We start from the raw sequence: 22,899 nt of genomic DNA, 5'->3' as shown, positions 1-22,899 counted from the left end.
CCCGGACCGTTAATCAAAATGTCGAGGCCGAATTTGTTTCTATATATTACTCATGCAAGTAAAAAATATATACTGAGAAATATTATATTTGTTATTTCAACTTATTATTTGAATTTTTGTAAAAATTTAGATTTGATAATGAATAAATAGGTGAATTAAAAATCCCATTGCATATTTATAAAGAAGATATTAAATTTTGCATTTTCAGAGTGCCTTTTTTTATTTTTTTTATCATTTTTCTAAGTTATAGCAGCGGAGGTGAATAAGAAAACAAAACTCATTATCCTCCGACATAAAGTAGAGTGCAATCATTCATCACAGTTTTTTTCATCAAAACAAACTTTCATACATCCAGCTTATTCTTATTTGAATTATTGAGCACATGCAGGTTGACAGAATGATTTTATGATAAGAATTTTGATCCCAGAAGGTAAATCAAAATATCGAGACCAAATTTTCTTTTTGCAATATTATATATTTTTTATATATTTCTTATGCAAAAAATGAAAAATATTATATTCGTTATTTCAACTTAATACATCATTTTTTTTTGTAAAAATTTAAATTTGATAAAAAAAAATAAATAGAAGAATTAAAAATCCATCTGCATATTTATAAAGAAGATATTAAATTTTGCATTTTCAGAGTGCCTTTTTTATTTTTTTTATCATTTTTCTAAGTTATAGCAGCGGAGGTGAATAAGAAAACAAAACTCATTATCCTCCGACATAAAGTAGAGTGCAATCATTCATCACAGTTTTTTTCATCAAAACAAACTTTCATACATCCAGCTTATTCTTATTTGAATTATTGAGCACATGCAGGTTGACAGAATGATTTTATGATAAGAATTTTGATCCCGGAAGGTAAATCAAAATATCGAGACCAAATTTTCTTTTTGCAATATTATATATTTTTTATATATTTCTTATGCAAAAAATGAAAAATATTATATTCGTTATTTCAACTTAATACATCATTTTTTTTTGTAAAAATTTAAATTTGATAAAAAAAATAAATAGAAGAATTAAAAATCCATCTGCATATTTATAAAGAAGATATTAAATTTTGCATTTTCAGAGTGCCTTTTTTATTTTTTTTATCATTTTTCTAAGTTATAGCAGCGGAGGTGAATAAGAAAACAAAACTCATTATCCTCCGACATAAAGTAGAGTGCAATCATTCATCACAGTTTTTTTCATCAAAACAAACTTTCATACATCCAGCTTATTCTTATTTGAATTATTGAGCACATGCAGGTTGACAGAATGATTTTATGATAAGAATTTTGATCCCGGAAGGTAAATCAAAATATCGAGACCAAATTTTCTTTTTGCAATATTATATATTTTTTATATATTTCTTATGCAAAAAATGAAAAATATTATATTCGTTATTTCAACTTAATACATCATTTTTTTTTTGTAAAAATTTAAATTTGATAAAAAAAAATAAATAGAAGAATTAAAAATCCATCTGCATATTTATAAAGAAGATATTAAATTTTGCATTTTCAGAGTGCCTTTTTTTTTAATCATTTTTCTAAGTTATAGCGGTGGGGATGAATAAGAAAATAAGACTCATTATCCTCCGACACAAAGTACGGTGCGATCATTCATCACAGTTCAAGTTCGTCCCTGTCAGTTAGAATTTTTTACGCTCAATCATGCAGGCGGCAAATCATCTTTTTCTTTTTGCTCCTCTCCCGCTTTTTATTTGCCATGTTCTTTCGGAAAGAGAATTAATAATTTTTCAAACTGTCTTCCTTGAAGAGATGTATTTGCTCCAAGATAATCCGCTGGGTTTTGTACTCATCCAAAAATTATGAAAAGAATTATTTCCTTGTGATGGATATTTCTCCACGGTGATTAATTAAATTCACCAAAACAACGATATCCAATTAAATTTTGATGATAGTAAAGTACGTTAGAAATACTCGGAAAATAATTTTTTGCGAACAAATTATTACAGTTATTTGAACTATAGATAAACCTTTAAAGAAATTGACCGCATTTACGTCAAAATGGAGATTTATTTTTAAAATTTGATAATCTATAAAATAATATTAAATTATTGTTTAAATATTTCTTAAAAAGTAGTAGTTTTTATAATGTTGATATATATTTGAACTATACTTAATCAATAAAGTACTTTCGAATCTAAAAATTGTAATTATTTCCGAATAAATATCGTTGAAATACTATCAAGAACATCTAATATGGAATTAGTATATCTTGTCTTTGGATTATCGCAAAATCAGCGAGAAAAAGAAGGGATTTGGTAAAATCTTACCATGTGATTGTTTAATGAAATTAAAGGGATATTTATTCTAAAGCCCATTTCCCCCAGGGCACAAACCCCCATCTTATGGCTAGTCGCGGCCGTCTTAACAACATTAAACTGTTTGAGAAATAGCTTGCCTTTAGGCCTTTACTTAGGTTACGTCTTAGCTTATACGCTTTAGGAAGAAAACGCTATTAGTAAAAATACATATACTACTGTCAATAACAGTAATTAAAAGTTAAGCTTTAACTTGGACAAAAAAAAGACAATTGCAGTGACACAGAAATATCTAATAAAATTTATCGTATCCCTCGTTTATTTTCTGTTACAATTATGACATTTGAAGAACATTACATTTTATGTCAATTTTTTGATGGTTGTTTATAGAATTGTAGTATTTCTGTTAGCTAAAATCACTGAAACATTTTTTCTTGAAATTTCAAAAGCGAATAACATCTAACTCACTGACCTGATTTGCTAAGTTAACATCCCAATTCACACATCTAGTTTTAAAGTTGGAGATTTAATATTGGGGGATATTTTCATAATTTTGTGCCATTGGCCTACTATGACAGTAGTATCCAGAACTGCATATTCCACATCGAACACAACACTACGCCAATATCAAATATAAGTTTAAAAGAAAAGGCATGGGGATTCCATAAAAAATATCATCATCCATTCTTTCAAAATTTATCTTTTAATGAGAATACTATTTTTATGTTTCTCTGTCAGTTCTGATCTTTGATTCAATCTGACTCAATTGATAAAAAATAAAATTGGTTGATAAATTCAAATCTGTAAAATCGCAATCTGTTATTTGATGTTGATAATTTCGAAGTAGTCATATGAAAATAATCATCGATGCTATTAGCACAAAGTCCTACTTTTATGTTGATAGAAATAATGTTGTTGATAAATACTTATCAATACTTAAATTGCTACATCTCTTATGTTGATAGAAACGGAGATACCCAGAAAAATTATAACGGAAATGGAATTCGAAGTCATTGAATATCATAGAAAAGAATAATGTTATTCATAAACATAAATCTTATCTAAAATTCGTTTTGATCATGAAATGCATCAGAAAAATTTCAAATATATTTGATTTACAAAATTCCTTTCATATCTACTCACATTTCTCTCATAAATTACTTAAAAATGCTATTCATATGTTTTCCTAATTAGATAAATGGCAGTGGTGAAAGAGAAAAAAAAATTCCCACAGCTTCGTAAAATAAATATAAAAGCAAAATAAAATTTCGGCATATTGCCACAAAATAAGCTGAAAATGCAGCGGTTGACACATTGAAAAAATAATAGCTAGTCAGACGACAAAAATATACTGACAGTAAATAATTGTATGCATTTCGATTTCCAGTTTTTTCATGTTTAAAGATTTTTAGCCGCATTTGCATACGTGTCCTTTAGGACAAATATTGAGTAATTAATTTCCCTATTTCATATTATCTTCCTTTTTAAAGAAACTAAATCTCATGATTTGTAGTCACAGTCTTATTATCCTTTTCTTCTAGACTGCTAAATTTTATAGTTTCTTTTCTTACTGCATATATATATTTTATTCATAGAGATGCAACCCTTTTCAGATGTAAAAATATTTTCTTCAAAAAAAAAAAAAAAAAACCCTCGAGAAGAAGAATCTAGTTTCAGAAAAATGCATTTCTAATTATTCTTGATAAATATATTTCTCATATGAAAAGATATTAATTAAACAGAAAAATTTTTAAGTCATTTTATATAAGAAGAAATTACCATATTTTCCTATCGAAATAGAATTCAGTGTTTTCTAAAATGTTTGAAGTTCCTGCTTACATAAACGTGATTTTTTTTTTACTTCTTACTCGTGAAAGGGATAATTATCTTTAATACTTTTTTAAAATTAGTGTTGGAGTTTATCAGCAGAATGTAAAAAATAAATTTGCGGATATATTGAATTTTATTCATAAACTAAAAGATTACAGGAATTTTCGGTTATCACTTTTAAATGATGAAGAATTTTACATGTAGTTATAATTTTTGAGTGATAATTTTTTCAACAAATATGATTCAATGGTAATTATTATTTTTTTATAACTCTAAATAAGGCTCACACAAGCTTACAAAAAATGACACAATATAAGTTGTTGAATTGGTTTGGTACAAATTATTACTCCCGCAGTTCTATTTCTCAGAATACCTAAGAACACGTGCCAACTTATTCGATTATCAAAAAGCTATTAATTACTATATTTTATTGTATAGTATACTTACAAACCTAATCACCGAATATTAACGTTTTTCGATGATAAAGTAATCAAGACATTATATATAACACTATAACAGCGTCATTTGCCAAAGATTAGGTGAAACGTGATTTCTATGTTTCCCATGGGAGAATGGACAGTGAATTCGATATTCTGATTTTGAATCAATGCCATAAATCACAATAATTTGTATTATTTATCCTCAGTGACAAATTATCGCTCTATGGTTTTTAATGATGATACTGAAGTTAAATTTATTTATGAATTTGTATTTTATTCTATGTATATCAAACGAAAAAATAAAGAAAAATTCACTATGGGGGATTAACTGAACCACAAAAAATTCCTTTTTATTCTAATTAAAAATTTTGCCCATATTTAAAGTAAGTTTGGGAATATAAGGCGTCCTTTTAAAATGTATTTATTCATCTAGTTAAAATATTTGAGAAGCAAGGTAGAAATTTATGTTTTTTGTAAAGCACATTATTTGACACTGATTAGAACAATACTGTGTTTAAAAGAATGCTATAAAGATATTGAATCGGTATTATATAAAATTCACTATGAGGGATAAACTGAACCACAAACAATTCATTTTTCTTCTAAATAAAAATTTTGCCCATATTTAAAGTAAGTTTGGAAAGATAAGACTTCCTTTTAATATGTATTTAGTCATCTAGTTAAAATATTTGAGAATCAAGGTAGAAATTTATGTTTTTTATAAAGCACATTATTTGACACTGATTAGAACAATACTGCGTTTAAAAGAATGCTATAAATATATTGAATCGGTATTATATAAAGTTCACTATGAGGGATTAACTGAACCACAAACAATTCATTTTTCTTCTAAATAAATTTTTTTGCCCATATTTAAAGTAAGTTTGGAAAGATAAGGCTTCCTTTTAAAATGTATTTAGTCATCTAGTTAAAATATTTGAGGAGCAAGGTAGAAGTTTATGTTTTTTGTAAAGCACATATGTAAAGCATATTTGACATTGATTAGAACAATACTGTGTTTAAAGGAATGCTATAAAGAAATTGAATCGGTATTATATAAGGTTGAATGAATTGCAGAGCCTTACGAGTGTGGTTTATAAAACCAAGATTGGATGAAAAAGGAATTCCCACTCACCAGCTGTGTGCAGAGGCTGGTAAACTTTTTCTACGTTGTATCCTATATTCTTTGGTCTGTAATTTGTGACGATGAAAGAAAAGGAGGCCCTCATTCTCAGCCATGTCTTCGAGGTGTATCTTTCACTGAGCATGCTCCGTTTTCCAGAAACGGACCTAGAAAAACGTTGACAGACGTCTTGAAATGTTGCCAAGATTTTCCCTCACCTTATCCTCTTCTCATGCCTCGACTATTTTACAACCATTTGGCAAAACCCTCGGCACAGAATGACAAATTTCGGAAAGTCCTGTGCCCATCGACGTCAAACAAATCCATTCGTTGGTCTCCACAAACATATGACTGGAAGCAGAACAATTCCATACTTTAAAAAATATGAGCTCGTAAAACTGCTTCATTTAAAAAACGCCTTCTTCTACTATATTTACTTTGTTTCATTCACTTTTTATTACGTTACAGATAAGCAGTGATCAGAAGCTTTGTTCAGAAAACCACTCGGCCATTGAAGTCCTTCACAAACCGGCTGTAATTCAATAGGTAAACGTTCACAAGTGATAGCACTCAAAAGGGAACCGTTTCTTCCGATTTTTAGGGCAAATGGACAGTCGCACAACTATAATAAGACAAATAGATAGAAAGCATCTTTAAAACCGAAAGTAATTCAGGAGGAGTGTGATCTTTGGAATCTTATTTTTCATGATAATGCTTACTTATCAGTGAGTTACATATATATGTGTTATTAGGGAAAGGAAGGATGTTCGCACTTTACTTAGATACGCAGTGTGTGTATTTACGGCCATCATAAATATTTCTAGCAAATCCTTTCCTTATCTTATAAATGTCACTAAATAAAGGCTTAGAGTTAATTCGTTGGTACCAAGTTAGTTCGCGGCGTAATTGACACTGTTAATGTATCTTGAAAAAATTTCAAAATTTTTGGTGAAGATTGAGTTGTCAGCTTGATGAAGACTGATTATCTTTGTGATTATCTTTTGATGTTGTTCTTGAAGTATTAAAATTAAGACGCAATAATGAGTAAACACTATACAAGACGTGTATATTAGCTTATCCAGCGTTAGTATAATTCGGATTCTATAGTCCTGTAGTCTTTATATTAACTTTCTAACAGAATTTAAAATATTATATTTCCACATAATTTTCCCGGATTACATGTATTTATCTTATAATAAGGCTTAATTAATTATTATTTATAATTCATTTGCCTGTAAAGACTTAATACAGCAATAAACAACGGCTTTATTCCAGCATTATTATATATTTCCTTTCTCTTTTTGTTCTGTTTCATAAATGTACATATATTTTAGAAGTGAGTTGAATTATTATTTAATTTTCTGTTGCTTACTGGTATATAGATCTACTAATTTTCGAATTGCATTTGATTTTATAAAACATGCATTGCTATTATTTTCTTAATGGTTATTATCTTTTGCTAGATTTCTTTTTTTTATTGCAATACCTTATTTAGAAAATAATACCGATTATTTAATATTAGTGAAAGTTTATAATTGATGTTGAAGGTTCAAATAAAAATATTTATATTTAAAGACAAAATAAAACATTTATATTTAAAGTTGAAAAATATAAATACAAATCAAAATATTTCTCAGAAACATATTTGATGGCGGAAAAAATGAAATCCATTTGTATTAAAATTTTCATTTCTTTCCATATTAAGTTTTCCTCCATTATTCTCTGAAATCACAGTTCTAAAAATACCTCAATGCTTTCAAAAACTATGGAGGTAATAATATGATTTTTCTTTCTTTTTTTGTGATCATCAGTCATTTCCCGACTCTCATTTTACAAATAATTGTAATTTTTAATGCCTTAAAACAGCGAAAAAATGATAGAATTTCTAATTTATACTAATACTAATTTGAAGACAAATTTTCTAATTTAAAACTAAATTTTACTAAAATTTATCAATTTTTACTAATTTATACCAACATTTTCATTGCATCCCTTATTAAATTTCTCTCCGTTTATCTAAAAAATTTCTGTTCCAAAAATACATAAACGTTTTTTTAAATTATAAAGCCAAATAAAAAAATGATTTATTTTTTATTTTGTTTGTAATCATTTTTCGCTACCAAAATATTATTTCAAGAAGTCTTAAGTGTCCTTAATCCACCAAACCAAGTGAAAAAAAAGTTTTTAAAAGCACAATTTTACTAGAGAACTAAAGTTAAAAAATTTATTTCGATTATTTTCCACTTTTTAGTCAGTAATTTATAATTCTTTTTTATAAATATTATGGAATCTTCAAATCATTTTTTTTTCTTAAATTATATCTCAAGTAGCACCACTTCAAAATTTAATTAAGTTATTCGATTAAGGGATAGTAAAAATCAGAAAATATTAAAACAATATATTTTCATCGGGCACAAAATTTCAAAACTAACACATCAGGAAATGAGAAAAAAAATCGATTACTTAATTCCCTCGTTAGATGAAAAAGCCATGTTAAATAAGTGTGTACAATAAAAGAAAAAAGAGAATCGTAGACATCAGTGTGATTAAATTCCAGACGTATATTTCATTCCGAGATTTTACCATATACTCCATTTTTGAAATCTGATGTTTAATCTTGCGTAAAAAATATATTTATATTATTATTTCAGTAAGGGAACTGAATTGTTTTTGCTATACAAATATAAACAACGATCGCCTGACAATTCGTAATTTTTATTAAATAACGAATAAGTCATTAACTTTCATTCAGTCATCTTGCAAAGAGAAAACATATATTTCCAAAATTTTGTTAGCCTGGGAATTCATTTTTTTGACAAAAGACAACAGCTTTTACAGGACAACAAACAATTAAACAGAAGTGAAAAAACTGAGCTCATGTCGTAAGAAGAATAGTATATAAAACAGCAGAAACGATACACTATCAGGTCATTGTTAATTCAGATTAAATCTATTTACCTGAATTGGGACTGGTAAATTAAATATAAAGGAATAAACATATTTTTCAAAAATGAAGTATCTAAAAATTAAATAGCAATGAAATAATAGATAAAAATGAAATATTAATTTACTCTCATTACGAGCGAAAGAACGAAATACTAGAAAAGTTCGTTGGAAGTTCGTGTTAAGCAAAATGCACTATGTTTCATTTTGAAATTAATGTCTTGAATAAAATTCAAACAAAAATTATTCCATAATTTACTGCAAATTTCTAACTATTCCTATTATTTTTAACTTATAATTTTAATGCTTTCGTTGCCAAAAGCTCTATAAATGTCAAATACTTTTCCCAGACGCTTATGAAAAAAGTAAATTCTTGCAACACATTATTTTTTAAACAACTCATCCAGAAAATATATCTCAAGTTTTTACATCTTGTAAAAACTACGAGTCAAAATTAAAATGAAAAGGTAGAATATATTCGAGGGAAAATCTAGTTCTTTTCTTCTACGGCTTTTCTAGAACAACTCTACAACAGAATAAAAGTTTTATCCAGAAAATATTTGACTCATACCACTTTCGCACAGTATAATCTCGAAAATTAAACGTGAAATTATTTCGGAACTCTAAGGTTTATTCTTCTTGTTTCAATTAGTAATCTTTCAAGCAGCTAAAAAAATAAACCTGTAAACGTTTTACTATACTGCAAGGAATTTGAAGAAGTTTTCACACAAAAGTTTTCCGATTTAATAGAAGTTAAATGCACTTCATAATTAAATTATTGAACTATTTACTTTCTCAGGAGCAAAATTGAAAAATGAAATAACTAGTATCTTAAAAATAATAAAAAAGAAGCAATTCAATAGAAATAGAAATTGGAGAAAAGAGGAGACTTATATTTTCCTTACCAGTAAGTTATTAAATGATATTGGTTATCTGGAGGTTGAAAAGGATGCAGGATTTTATATTTTAATAGATTTCTCGCTTTTTCTTATTGTTCTTTTGACTTTCATATAAAGTGATAACCAAAATTCGATAGTAAATCTGTAAAATAATATTCTAATATTTTTACCAACACTTTAGAACTAGAGCAAATCGTATATCCATTTCCGGAGCTATTACCTATACAATAAAAATCTAACAATAAAATTAAAATCTTAAGACTGCAGGTGAGAGTTATCAGATAAAAGAAATTCAATAAAGGTATTACCACGATTTCCCTAAACATTCTAATCTATATATTCGAAAAAAAAATGTTCCATGTGAAATCTTCTGATTTCAGAAAATAAAAAAGATACATTCAATAAAATAGTAAAAAGAATCTTACAAATTTTTTTAAAGGAATAGCAACATAATGATATTCAAATTCTTAATATGAATAGCCATGTTTTATTAAAAATCTAAGGGCTATCCCCTCTGTTCTTTTCATTTTCTAATAACAAGGCGTCCTTCTAACTAAGTGTGAAGTCAATGTTTCCAAAACTTCATTGATATTACTTAATAATGCATTATGATGGTAAAGTTTCATTTATAGGCAATTAATAGCGTAATTAAGATTTAATACGTAAACAAAGAATGATGTAATCCTAAGATTGTGTTCAAGTCATTAATTCTACTGATTTAAACGGAACATCTAATCCATTTAAAAGAAGAAGAATCAAAACATTTTTCTTAAATTACTTTCAGAAATGAATGTTTATTTTTACTAGGTACACAATGAGTCGTTTATGCCATGTTTTCGTTATGATGATGATAATTTAATGATGTTTTCGTTTATGCCATGTATTGAAATTAAAATGGATCGCATTTTGTTCTCTGTGAGATCAGATAGTCCCTTCTCTTCCAAAGAAGAGCCAAAACATTTTTCTTAAATTATTGTCAGAAATGAATGTTTATTTTAACTAGGTACACAACGACTACAATAATTTAGAAGATGTTTTCGTTTATGCCATGTATTGAAATTAAAATGGATCGCATTTTGTTCTCTATGAGATCAGATAGTGCCTTTTCTTCCAAACAAAGAGACTAAAATGGTTGACGATCTGATTCAAAGATTTAAGTATTGCTAATCATTGGAATTAGTTACTTTTACTAGAAACACTTTCACGTTTGTTTTTCCCTTCAATGATAATAATTTAACTATGAGTCGTTTTATTATGTAATAATTGAGATAAAAGTAAAATGTCTCGTTAATAATGCATGTTTATTTCTCTCGCTCTATGGCAATAAGAAGTGTTTGTGATATAGCAAATAAAATTTAAAAAATACCATTCCTTTTATTTTTCTCGAAACGAAAAAAATTAAGAGTTACTGTGTATTTTATTCTTATTTTTTTATTCATTTATTGCTAGAAAAGAAACGATTTCTTTATAAGTTGTTATTTTTAGCGATTCGAATGCTTTCCCTCTTTTCTTTCTCAGTCAAACACAATTTTTCTGTTTAAAAAAATGCTTCACAAGAAAATTTTACATACTGCTTGAAGAAATTCCCTGGTATCACCTTTTTATTAAAGACGGCTTTGGAACATATCTAGAGAATATGCGAGGGACTCAAGAATGATATATATTTTTGTTTTCTTCCCAAGTAGTTGGATTTGTGACAAGACAACTTTGAGAAAGGTAGCTCAGATCTATTATAGATACGTTTTGAAACGGTACTTGCAGTTACAGAAGATTTCTTTTCCTTAAGAGAACAAAGTAGTCCTGTATCAACTATCAAAAATATTGAAATGTAAGCATATTTTTAGAAAACGCTGCTGTAAGATGTTTGCAGGAAAGTTGAAAAATAGCCATACTTTTGAACTCATAATATTAATTATTTTTAAATCTATTCAGAACATATGGTCAGATTTTCTTTTTCATTCTGGTAAATAATGGAATTTGTATATTTCTGCTGAATTCAGAATAACTTTTAAAAAAAGAAGGCACTAAGAATAAACAAATGATATAAACGTAGTAATATCCAAAAATTCCAAGCTTCTCTCCTTTAAGGGAAATATAATTTTTACGGGAAGAATTCATTGCTCTTTTGAGTCTCCCGAAAAATATACAGCATATTCTTGCTCTATAAATTAGTTCTATTGAAAAATGTATCTAGTATAATACTATTATTCGAAAGCTCAAAATCTAATATTAAGTGATAATATTTACGCAGTTTTATAAAGTTTTTTCACATTGAATTTTCCAAAATTCATTTGAATATCTTTGGGATAGTTTTTCTTTCTTCATTAGCAACATCCGTTTATTATATATAAGGATATTTAGTCCTCAAAATATTCGAAATCCTTGAAGTTTGTTATTTTTTTTCATGTGTAGTTTACTTTTATTTTACTTCACATCATTTTTATATAATTTTCATAGTTGCCAAAAGCGGAAGGTTAGTTAAGTTGCAAAAGTATCACTCTGAAATTTGATGAAACCGTAATACAACCTTTAATATATATAAAAGCTGAATTTCAGCTTTATTAAATTTCAGAGGGATATTTTTGCAATTTAACTAACCTTACACTTTTGGCAACTGTGAAGTTTATGTAAAAGTGATGTGAAGTAAAATGAAAGTAAACTACATTTAAAAATATTTCAGACTTCAATGATTTCGAATATTTTAAGGATTAGAGCAGCAAGAAAAAAAACTGAAAACATGCAAAATATTTGCTTTGTAAAATCTTTGCTATAGAGCAAAATTTATAATTCTTATGAATGGAATTTAAATTATGATTAAGATTACTATTCATATATCTATGAAAAAGATACCGAGAAACATAATTTCATCGCAAATTCATATATATTATCGAATCAGAATTCACCTTCATTTCTTATAAGGAGAATGAGCTTCAAAAATTTTTCGATTTACTGAATATCAATAAACGAAACCTAATTCGAACCTAAAGCATTTATTCCCTTAACAAATGGTGAATGGAAAGTTTCTGTTTCCTTCGTTTCGAAAGAATATGATCAAGGGACGAAATCAAAGGCTTTTGTTCCTGGAGCTTTTGATAAATATACGTTTATTTCACATCGGGGACTCTTCGATTGCTTCAAAACAAAAAGATGTGATACCTTTCTTTTGAGACTGCAAAATCAAATTAGTTAAAACAAGCGTGAAGCGAAAGAATGGAAAACTTTTACGTTAGCAACTCGAAATAAATGAGGAGGAGGAATTGGAACTGAACTTATTCGTCTATGCGATTTTGTGTAGCACAAATATTTATAAAGAAAATTTTCTTTTGTGAAAGATTCTTTTTTGAGATATTAATAATGATTCCAGATTTTTCTGCTTTATCGACAGCGGCAAAATTATCCTTTACTGACAAATAATGGGTTTTAAGTTAGTGAAAAGCTATGTAGTCATAATTTTTATCCGCTATCAAAAGGCAAGATTAATGTGGGTATTTCCATTATATTGATATAAATCAACTTTATTATATATAAAGGAACATAAATTAGGGTCTTAGTTATCCGACAAAAACATAGATAACCGATATTCTGTATCTGAAAATGTCTTAAATAGGGAAAGAAAAAAGAAGTAATTATTTTTATGTCTTTCTAGAGGTATGCATTTTTTTTCGCTCATCCTTTTATGTATTATTATCCAATGTATTAATAATACATACATATTATAATGTATTATTAATACACGGAAATTAATACATGGAAAATACATACATAAGTTATTATTCATGTATTAATAATAAATGGCATAAAAATTAAAAAATAAATAAAATTATAAAAAATTAAATAAAAAATTTATAAAAAATTAAATAAAAAATTTATAAAAAATTAAATAAAATTTAAAAAAATTAAATAAAAAATATTCTCATAAAAATTTCTTTAATGAATACTGTATTTCTACTTTCAAATAGAAACTATACAATCATCTAACTAAAAATCTAAACCCATTTTAAGCTTCTCCAACCCAAATTATTATTTGTCAATAAAAATTTCTATTAAAAAATAATTTAAATATTTCATGATTAAAATTATTCCTTTTATAGATATTAATTAATTGATTTAACTAGGTTAATAAGTTAAAACTTATTGTATATTATTCATTTATATCCACATAATGTTGAATCTAGGTACGTGGAAATGTAATATGAGCAGAAGTGATGACATCTGCTGGTTATTAAAAAAACAGATTACTTTTATGAGGCCCTTTGTCATCATCAGATACGATAGGGTCAGTTTTAAAAATATAATATGTCATTAGTTTGAATCTATAAAGACAAATCTGCTAATTTCTAAAAAAAAAAAGAATATTTTAATAGTAAATCAAACATGAAAAATTTCTAGCAGTAATATCACGTCATCTCATGAAAGCAGTACTTCCATACTTGAGGATTCCTCTATTCAGTCTTTGCGAGTTATTTTAACTGACTTAATTCACTTTTTTCTTTAATTTCCCTTATAAATCAGTCGAATTAAAATAAACAAATGATGCTCTGAATCTTTGAAACAAAAATATTAAAAAATAAAGAAAGGTAAACTTTAACGATTCATACCACAGTATTGTAATCGATTTGCAGCTGTATAATTTGTGTTTCTAGAAGCACAAATAATACAGCTTAATTATACGAAACACAAATAAACATACACAAATTATACGAAATAATTCGATGCTTTCTTGAAATTTAATTAGCTATGTCAAATAATGAATATCAAAAGAAGAAAAAGAATAATTACCCTAGTTTTTTCCAAGAAAATTCATAAATAAATGAAAAATGTCTAAAAACAAAGAAAGAATTGGAAAACTAAAGATAATAATGTACTATAATTTCATATTATAGAATTAATACCTTAGTTTCATTCTGAAATAAAAATTTATGCAAGGTGCAAAATATTGCCTTTGTAAAATCGTCATATTTTTTGAAAATTTAAACTTGAGATTACAAAACTGTTTTAACTGTAATATCTTTACATTAAAATTCCCTATAAATGAGCAATTTTTTTTCACGTTTCATGCATTTCTAGCTCGTATGTTGCCTGTCTTTTTAATGGACGAAAGAAACATAACGGATCATCTTATATTTTAGATGCTTCAAGCACTGACACTTGAATAAAGATATTGTCTTCGTGCCAAATATTCTAAAAGCGCATGCTGGATTCCGTGTCAACCATTATTTTCTTGGTTGACGGAGAAGGTGAAAAAAAATATCCGCATGCGCTTTTTTCTTTTGTTTAAATATTGATCTAGAAGTAAGCTTAGTCCGAATAAACCATAGACCATTGTATTCGAAATGGTTTTAAATTTTAGTTTGTACTTAAGAAATGAAGTCTGAAATAGAGATTAAATTTTTTGTGGGTAGTACAGTAGGTTTCTGTGCCAAGAAAACAGCATAAAATTGAAGGCAAACAACCTTGTCAAATAAAATATGTATTCTATTCTGGGAAAAAATGTTTTTATTATAACTGCAGTTAATAATTCTGAATAACAGTGCTATATAAAGACTTCATAGAAAAAAATCGTTTTTTTTTTAAATTTTTATTATTATTAGCGATTTTACTGGAAAACTGAAGAATATTTATGGAAAATGCGCAAGATTTAATTTATGAGAAAAGAGCAAGTCATTATTCATAATATTGATTTCATTTGGAAATATTACAGCTAGTAATATAAAATTTTCAAAATAGTTTCTAGGCACAACTCTAGACTTGCCAATTAGAAACTAAATCAAGACCTTTTGCAGTTCGACTTTTAGAATCTATGTCGTAAAAAATATATATTTTTTCATATTATATGAAATTCATATTTCATATATATATATATATATATATATATATATATATATATATATATATATATATATATATATATATATATATATATATATATTTCATATATTCCTTCTCCTATCTATTATAAGAATTTCATATTATATGAAATTGATAATATGTGATATTCTTCGAAATAAGTTTAAAATGATAGAATTTCAAAATATTTTTATTCGTTGGAATCCCGCAAGTTTATCTCTAGTCTTTACTTCGCTCTTAATTCTTATTTCATTTATACTTTCTTGAAGAATTTTTTTTTCTGTCAAGTGAAAAAATTTAATGCCTATAAACAACTATATACATTTTAAATTATATAATTTAAAAAGTAAAAATAAGTTTAATTTTTTAAAAGTTTAATCTTTTTTTAATTTTCATAACAAATCATATAATAAAGATTAAACTTTAAAGGAGTCCAAGGATGTAAGTACAAATATTTGCAGAATTTTCTTATATAGAAAAAGTAAACAAAGTCCCGAATAGAAATAAAAGAAAAGATCCTTTCTCAACAAATGTCGCACATTTTAAAAAACAAATAATCAATCTTAATCTCTATGCGCTTAATGAAAAACCTCATAGAGATTAAAGAAGGGAAAAAATGGTAGAATTATTTCAAGGCAAAAAATCCTTGCATTATTTGAAATGTGGCAAGCGAAATTAATTATTTTCAGAAATTAAATTCTCAGTTAGATGTAAAAAATGCTTTTAATCCCACATAGCGAAACAAAAAAATTCTTTTAATAATGATTAAAATGGGTCAAATTTCCAAATTCTTTCACAGCGTTTTCAGATAAAATTATTCCTGAAAGTGTTTATAGCGTTTTCAAAAACAAGACAAATCTATTCGCCATTGGAAAAAGCTAATTAAAAATTAAAAGATTCACAAAACACCGTTTTAAGTTTTATTTGTTCTTTCTGATAAACCACAGATGGTCAAGGAATTTGTGAATCAAACTATGATTTAAGATAATCATGAAAGTAGAGAATTTGGTGAAAAAATGAAAAATGAGTTAGAAATCGGAGACAATTTTATTTTCTAGAATTTTAATTATTTTAGCCTCAAATTTAATAATTGGCAGTTTTTCACGCTTTATAACCACTTCATGAGTGAACATTAAGCTGATAGGAGCATGTAATTAAATTTTTGCAGTAAAGGATAACAAATATAAATTATAGAGAAACCAAATACAACATTATTTTAAACAATTTTAATTATTTTGTCTTTAAATGAAATGATTTACTGCTTTCTCCCATTTTGCCAGCTTCATGAGTGAACATTAAACTAATAGCAGCATGCAATTAATTTTTTGCAATAAAGGATAACAAATAGAAAGTATAATGAAGCTTTTCTGACTAATTGAATTATTTAGGAACAATTACCAAAACAAAATTGTTTACTAATAAAATTTTTGTAGTTAATATTGAAACAATTTTTTTTTCATAAATTCAAGTTCCAGAATTTTTCTTCAATCGTTTAATATCATTTAAGCTGAAAATTCAAATAAAATATATATAAATAAAAGAGAATAATTCAGTTTTCTTACTAAGAATCTTTTAAAACACAGTACTTCTAGAAAATTTGACATGAATGAGTTACTAAATTAATCAAACTTAATTTCTTGCTTTAATGTGTTAAGTATCACAATTTTTTGCAATAACCCTTTATTTCATCATAAAAGTATCCTTTTTAAGTATTAACTAACACAGATAACTATAAAATACAAATAGCTATTAATCGTTTAATCATTTGCTAGTCTATTTTATTTTCTAATCAAGTGAAATGTTCTATTTTATAAATGTTGCCACATTTCAGCAAAGAAACCCTACAACACCCAAAATGGTCATAATTTCGTGTAGTATTTATGTAACACAATAAATCTAAATGGTCTAAAAAATGTAGGAATATGAATTCGATATAAAACTTTGAATTTTTCGAAGAAAATATGCGTACCATTCCAAAAGTATAATTAGTTGAATATCGTTGGGCTATTTAAATCCTTAAAAATTGCGAAAACAAGAAACAGAAATTATTTTCACTCAAAAATGTAACGGCAATAATGCCTGTATTATTTCAAATGTAGCCAAACAAATTAATTTTGAGAAGATTAAAAATGCAACAGTTTTATGACCGAAACTAATGCGTCAAAACTGTCAAGGAATTCAAACCGTTATTTAAAAACAACTGCTGACGTTTTTATTGAAAACACGACGAACGTAAAAGTTATTTTCATCACGTTTATTTATTTATTTTCTTAATTTTAGAATTTATACATGTTTATACTACTATTCATTATGAATAAATAGAAATATTAAAACTTCAAAGTTTATTTTTTAAAATTTATTATATTATTTTAGTGGATTTAGTTTTAGAGGGAAAATTACAACCCATGTTTCTAAAGAGGAAATATTTTATAGCTTTCTTTTTAAAAAATTAACGTTTCCTTTCATTTCTTTTGGTATACTGACATTAACAATTACACAATAATATCTATAGTTAAGTTTCAAAAATTTAAAAATAGTTTTACGAGTTAATTAATTCGAATATTTTTTTAATTCGGCATTACTAAAAAGACTACAACATCAATAAATAGTTCGGTTTGTTTAGTGGTTCCTGATAATTCTTTTAGTAAAATATTTATGATTTTTTCATTTTTTTGTTTAAAAAACTAAATGATTTGAATATTTTATTCCACCTCAAATAATAAATAACTTTTACATTTTTTAATTTGTTTTGATAAAACGCTAGTATTTCTCCAAATATCTAAGTTTATGAAATGTTCCAGAAATCTATCTTAACATTGTCCAGAAAAGTTTTAAAAAATCAAAAATATGTTATCAGAATTTTAAAAGTAATTGAGGATTTAATGTTTAATAAAACTTTCTTCATTTTCTTGTAGAAAATTATAAAAAATTATTCATCACTTTATTGGAATACTTGTCTTTTCAACTAATTATAAATGTATAAGCCGGAAACTGTCAGGTTTTCATTCCTTCTTTGAAACTAATGGCAAATTTGATACATCCAATATTTTAAAATTTGGCCTGTCATATAGCATAGCAATGATATTCTTAGCTTTATATTTTTCAGTCACACACACAAAAAAAGAAAAAAAAGGAAATTTTTTGATAAGAAATGTATATGCACAGTACGAACATTCTACAATAAATAAGATTTATACAATCATATAGCAATTGCTGCTCTCAAAAAATTTTGAGCATAAAAGATGAAAATCATTCGCTGATTCAAAATTATTCGACACCCTTCACTGAAATTCTGTTCGATTTTCGATTTGTTCGTAAATTCATCTTTTTTATGTCTATATTAGGATTTCAAAAACATAAGCAGTCGGAAATTTTCATAGAACACGCAGAAAGTTGACCATGTTTATAGTGCAAACTGCAAGGAAATTTCCTTTTTTCTTCTGCGGTCCTTTCTTTGTCTGTAGTTTTCTTTATTTTTAAACACTGAGGGAAAAGGTGGATAACCTAATGGAAACTTTTGAGCGTTACGCTCCACACACAAAAAAAATCACATTTCAAGTTGCTCCTAAATTATTCGTAAAACTGAAATTTAAGTCTAAGTAAATTTTCTAAAATTTAAGCTTCTTAATATTTCATGAATGTGAACTAATAGAATTTTTATCAAAAGAGTAAAAGTTAAAACAAATATCGTACGATCTTGAGGATCTTATTAAAACATTTTTATGTTAATGCGAACTTTAATCCCATTCATAATATAATTTAATTATGAATTAATGTTTGGAAATCTTCATTTTATATTCGTTGTGGTTTAATTTTTTTAATCCTAAATTTTTAATGCCTCAAATTTCTACGATTTTAGTTTTGACCTCCAGATTTCTGAGAAAATTATTTCCTACTATTTAAACGCTAATAAAGACTACTTTTAAATGTTTTTTGTTTAGTTAACAATTATATTTAATTTATTACTCTTTCATATATGACATTAATGGTTATTATTATTATTATTGAAATTTGAAATCCATTATTTTGTAGTATTCACTATAAAGGGCGCGTTTTGCATGAAACCCAAATTTACTGAATCCACTAATTGATATCAAATAAATCTATATCGATTATTTAGTAATTCAGTTCTCAAAATATTAAAATCTTTCATTTTTTTATTGAAAACTAACCTTTGTATGAAATGATAACAGACAATAGTGAGTAAAAATGTATGACTCAATTCCGTATCAACAAGAATGAAATTTTATAAAATGAAGAAGATTAAATAAAATCCCAAATGGAATTTCAAAATTTTATTTTTTTTTACAACGGGATAAAAATTGTTGTCCCGATAGGCTTAGTTATTTGACTCAAAAACCAGGAAAGAAAAAGGATATTAATCCAACTGAATTTATCAATAAATTATTTTCTACAATTGAATGCTATCCCCATTTTCAGAAGACAGTTTTACAGTAAACAAAAGATTTAGTATACCCAAATATAAATAATATAGATATTTTAGTGATAAAAATCATAATATTAATACAAAAGCTTCCAAATGTTTCTGGGAACGGAAATGTTTACGGAAACGTTTCTGGATTTAAAATGTAAACGTTGCATCCAATGATTCTGTAGCTTTGAAACATTTTAACTTATCCTTTCAAAAGTAATTATATTTAATCCTTTTCTGAATATTCATATTAAATTTAATCCTTGAATAGCGGAATTCAGCATTAGAGTATTCCACGAATATTCATGGATTTGAAATTGTATTTTTGTATCTTCAAATTTCTGCTAAGCGGAAGCCCATCTAGAAGGACTTGTTTGTGAAAATTCCACAAATCCATCTTTCAGGATTAGCGATTCCTTTAAATAGCGAAACATTCTGCTTTCCCTAATCGCCCCCAGGGAAAGTCCATTAGATCCAATTAGTCTCTAACGTATTATCATTGATTCAATGGTCATAAAGCTTGAATCAAGTAATGAAATTTCTGGTATTTATTCTGAATAATGCTGAACATAATATTGTATGTCTTCTGTACTGCTCCATAAATTCAACATAATCCTATTTATTCAGCTCCGTTCTAATTTCGCCAACCGTAAACAGCTCAAATAATTAGATCAGGAATGATAGTGATTGTCAAGATGAATTTATTAACGCTCTTATAACGTGTGATCAACTCTAACAGTAATGCTCAATCCATAGTGTATTACCAGTGATGCACCCGGGCATTAAATGAATTCGACGATTCTCCTTTGAATAGATGCGACAATATGGCTTTCCGTTGATCCAGAAACACAGATATGTGCGGATATTTTGGCAAGCCTGTTTGCGTCCACGAAATAAATATTATCAATGTTGCTTTGCTAGAACTGGTTAATTTCATTTCAGCAGCGAAAGTATTTTTTTTTTTTTTTTTTGAAATAAGGTTGAGAATTTCGTAAAATAAAATTTTTGTTTTAAAATTAACCCTTTGCAGTCGGGAAAGTAATTCGATGCATAATTATTCACATGATACAAAGATTTGTTTATTGGTCTGAAAAATAAATATACATAACTGTTTTAAGTAGAATTTCTTAGAAAAACTAATCTACATCTTTTTACCATTCTGTAGGTGTTTTTAACAATCAAAATTGAAAAATAAATAAATAAAACGTCAAAATGGGGCTCCGTCTTGAATGGTGAGTGAGAGTCACCATCCGAGTACAAAGGGTTAATGTTTGAACATCCAAGGGAAAAATAATTTCTAATTGCTTGCTTGAAGAAAAATTTATATAATTTATCAGAGAAATATTATAATAATATCAAAATTAAAATATTCAAATACCAGGATATGGATTATTTTGGCTAGATATATTTATGGCTTTTAAATAACTATTCGCCGGCGTCCTGGCATAGGGGTAGCGCGTCTTCCCCGTGATCTGGGCGTCCCGGGTTCGAGTCCCGGTTTCGGCATGGTTGTTCTTCTGTTGTTCTATATGTGAGATGTGTGAATGTGCCCTCCTGTAAAAAGGGGTTGTGCAAGCGAATGAGTGATGCGTGAGTGGAAAAGTCGTTCTCTTGGCCCTAGTTGGCGCTGCTATAAAAAATAAGAGACGTTCCCCTCAGGCTTAAATCGCTGTCTTCGTAACAGCGGGCTTGTCAGTGGCAAGTGCCATAAGAAACAAACAACAAATAACTATTCTCACGACTAGTTCTGGTACCTCGTATTTCAGTTTTGAGAATATAATATTAATCTAAAAAAATAAATTTAAATTGTCACTGTAAAAAATTTGATTCTCATTTTTATATTATTTTTCGAGTATGTGAAAATAATATAATTTATTTGTATTTACATAAAAGTTAATGCAATTATTTTTTATAGACGCCTCCATAAAGGAGATAGCAAATAAATAAATTCCTGATACAAAGGATAGGGAAGATTCAGTCAAATCTTTTTATCCTTAAGGACTTAGTACATATTTTTCAGGGTTGGTGGTTTTAATCTATAATCCTACAAAATTCTTTTTGAAATGAAATCAAGTTATTCTCACAACAAATCAATGATTCATTTTGAAGATGTTTGATAAATCACTAAGGAAAACTCAAAAACTGGAAACTACGTCAATGCAACCGGTATCCTTGCAATTTTTCATTAAAGCAGTTTTGACCACTGGAAATTCCATAAAGTATTCAGCGTACATGATACAATTTTTATGCTTTACATTTCGTTATTTAATCATTCATAATAAATGAAAAGTCTCTTTTATGTGATACTATATAGTCAATGGTACTATATTCTCACAAATAAATATGTTTACCTCTTTTGGAATAATTCTACTGCTACTTCTAAATAGAACAGCTTTTGAAAAGTACTAACGTATTAATATCTTTATATTTTTTTCAAAAGAAAGAAGAATTAACTCTACCTGTATTCGTCTTATAATGCATGTTAAAACGAATAATTATTCATACCATTTATTTATTTGTTCTTTCATTATTGCTCTTTTTGAATATTTAAGCAATACCAATTTTTTTATCAAGCCCTGTCTTCTATAAAGCCCTATTCTATATAGCCCTGCAACAAATTATGCTGTTAAGGATTTCTAAATATTCTTATACTTTTAAATTCATTTCACCTGAAATTTATCTTTATTATAGTTTTTATTACATTTTTCTGAGATATCTGCATTTTTTAATTCTATAGATAAAACTGTATGACAAAGATATAAATGTTTCTGAAATGCGTTTGAGAAAGGAGAGCAGGCTTAACATGCAAAAATCATAAATGCATGATGAATAACAAATATTATCATATTTCAACGTTATCTTCAGGCTAAAATTTCAGTTTTCTGCTCCGTGCTCCTGTAATCTGCATTGCTATTGGTATAAATATTATTTTCTAGTTTTCATTTCACTAGTCAGATTGCTGAAAAGCAAAATTCCAGAAAACCAGAATAATGTTTTTCACCTTTTACTATTCAACAGAATAAATTCGCTCAAAAATTCAAATGGTTTAAAAAGTTTATTTCTTCTCATGGGCTGCTGATTTCTCCCTGTCCCAGTCACAAGAAA

At 26.9% G+C, this 22,899-nt stretch overlaps 1 protein-coding gene across 5 annotated transcripts in view; it reads right to left on the bottom strand.

Annotated features, from left to right (window-relative positions):
* LOC129958840 (cAMP-specific 3',5'-cyclic phosphodiesterase, isoforms N/G-like) overlaps positions 1–22,899 on the bottom strand; it is a 327,156-nt gene that overhangs the window by 218,090 nt on the left and 86,167 nt on the right. Inside the window, exon 1 of one of the 5 annotated variants that reach the window (XM_056071555.1) lies at positions 5,686–5,959. The exons of 2 other annotated variants lie outside the window; for them this stretch is intronic. In XM_056071555.1, coding sequence (XP_055927530.1) covers positions 5,686–5,789 — 104 coding nt within the window. In that variant the 5' untranslated portion in view covers positions 5,790–5,959. Of the gene's footprint in view, positions 1–5,685; positions 5,960–22,899 lie in introns of those variants that run through there. 2 more of the 5 variants (XM_056071554.1, XM_056071560.1) reach the window with 2 other exon arrangements.

The sequence above is a fragment of the Argiope bruennichi genome, chromosome X1, assembly GCF_947563725.1.
Source record: "Argiope bruennichi chromosome X1, qqArgBrue1.1, whole genome shotgun sequence".
NCBI lineage: Eukaryota > Metazoa > Arthropoda > Arachnida > Araneae > Araneidae > Argiope > Argiope bruennichi.
This window is presented reverse-complemented; position numbering and strand designations above follow the sequence as displayed.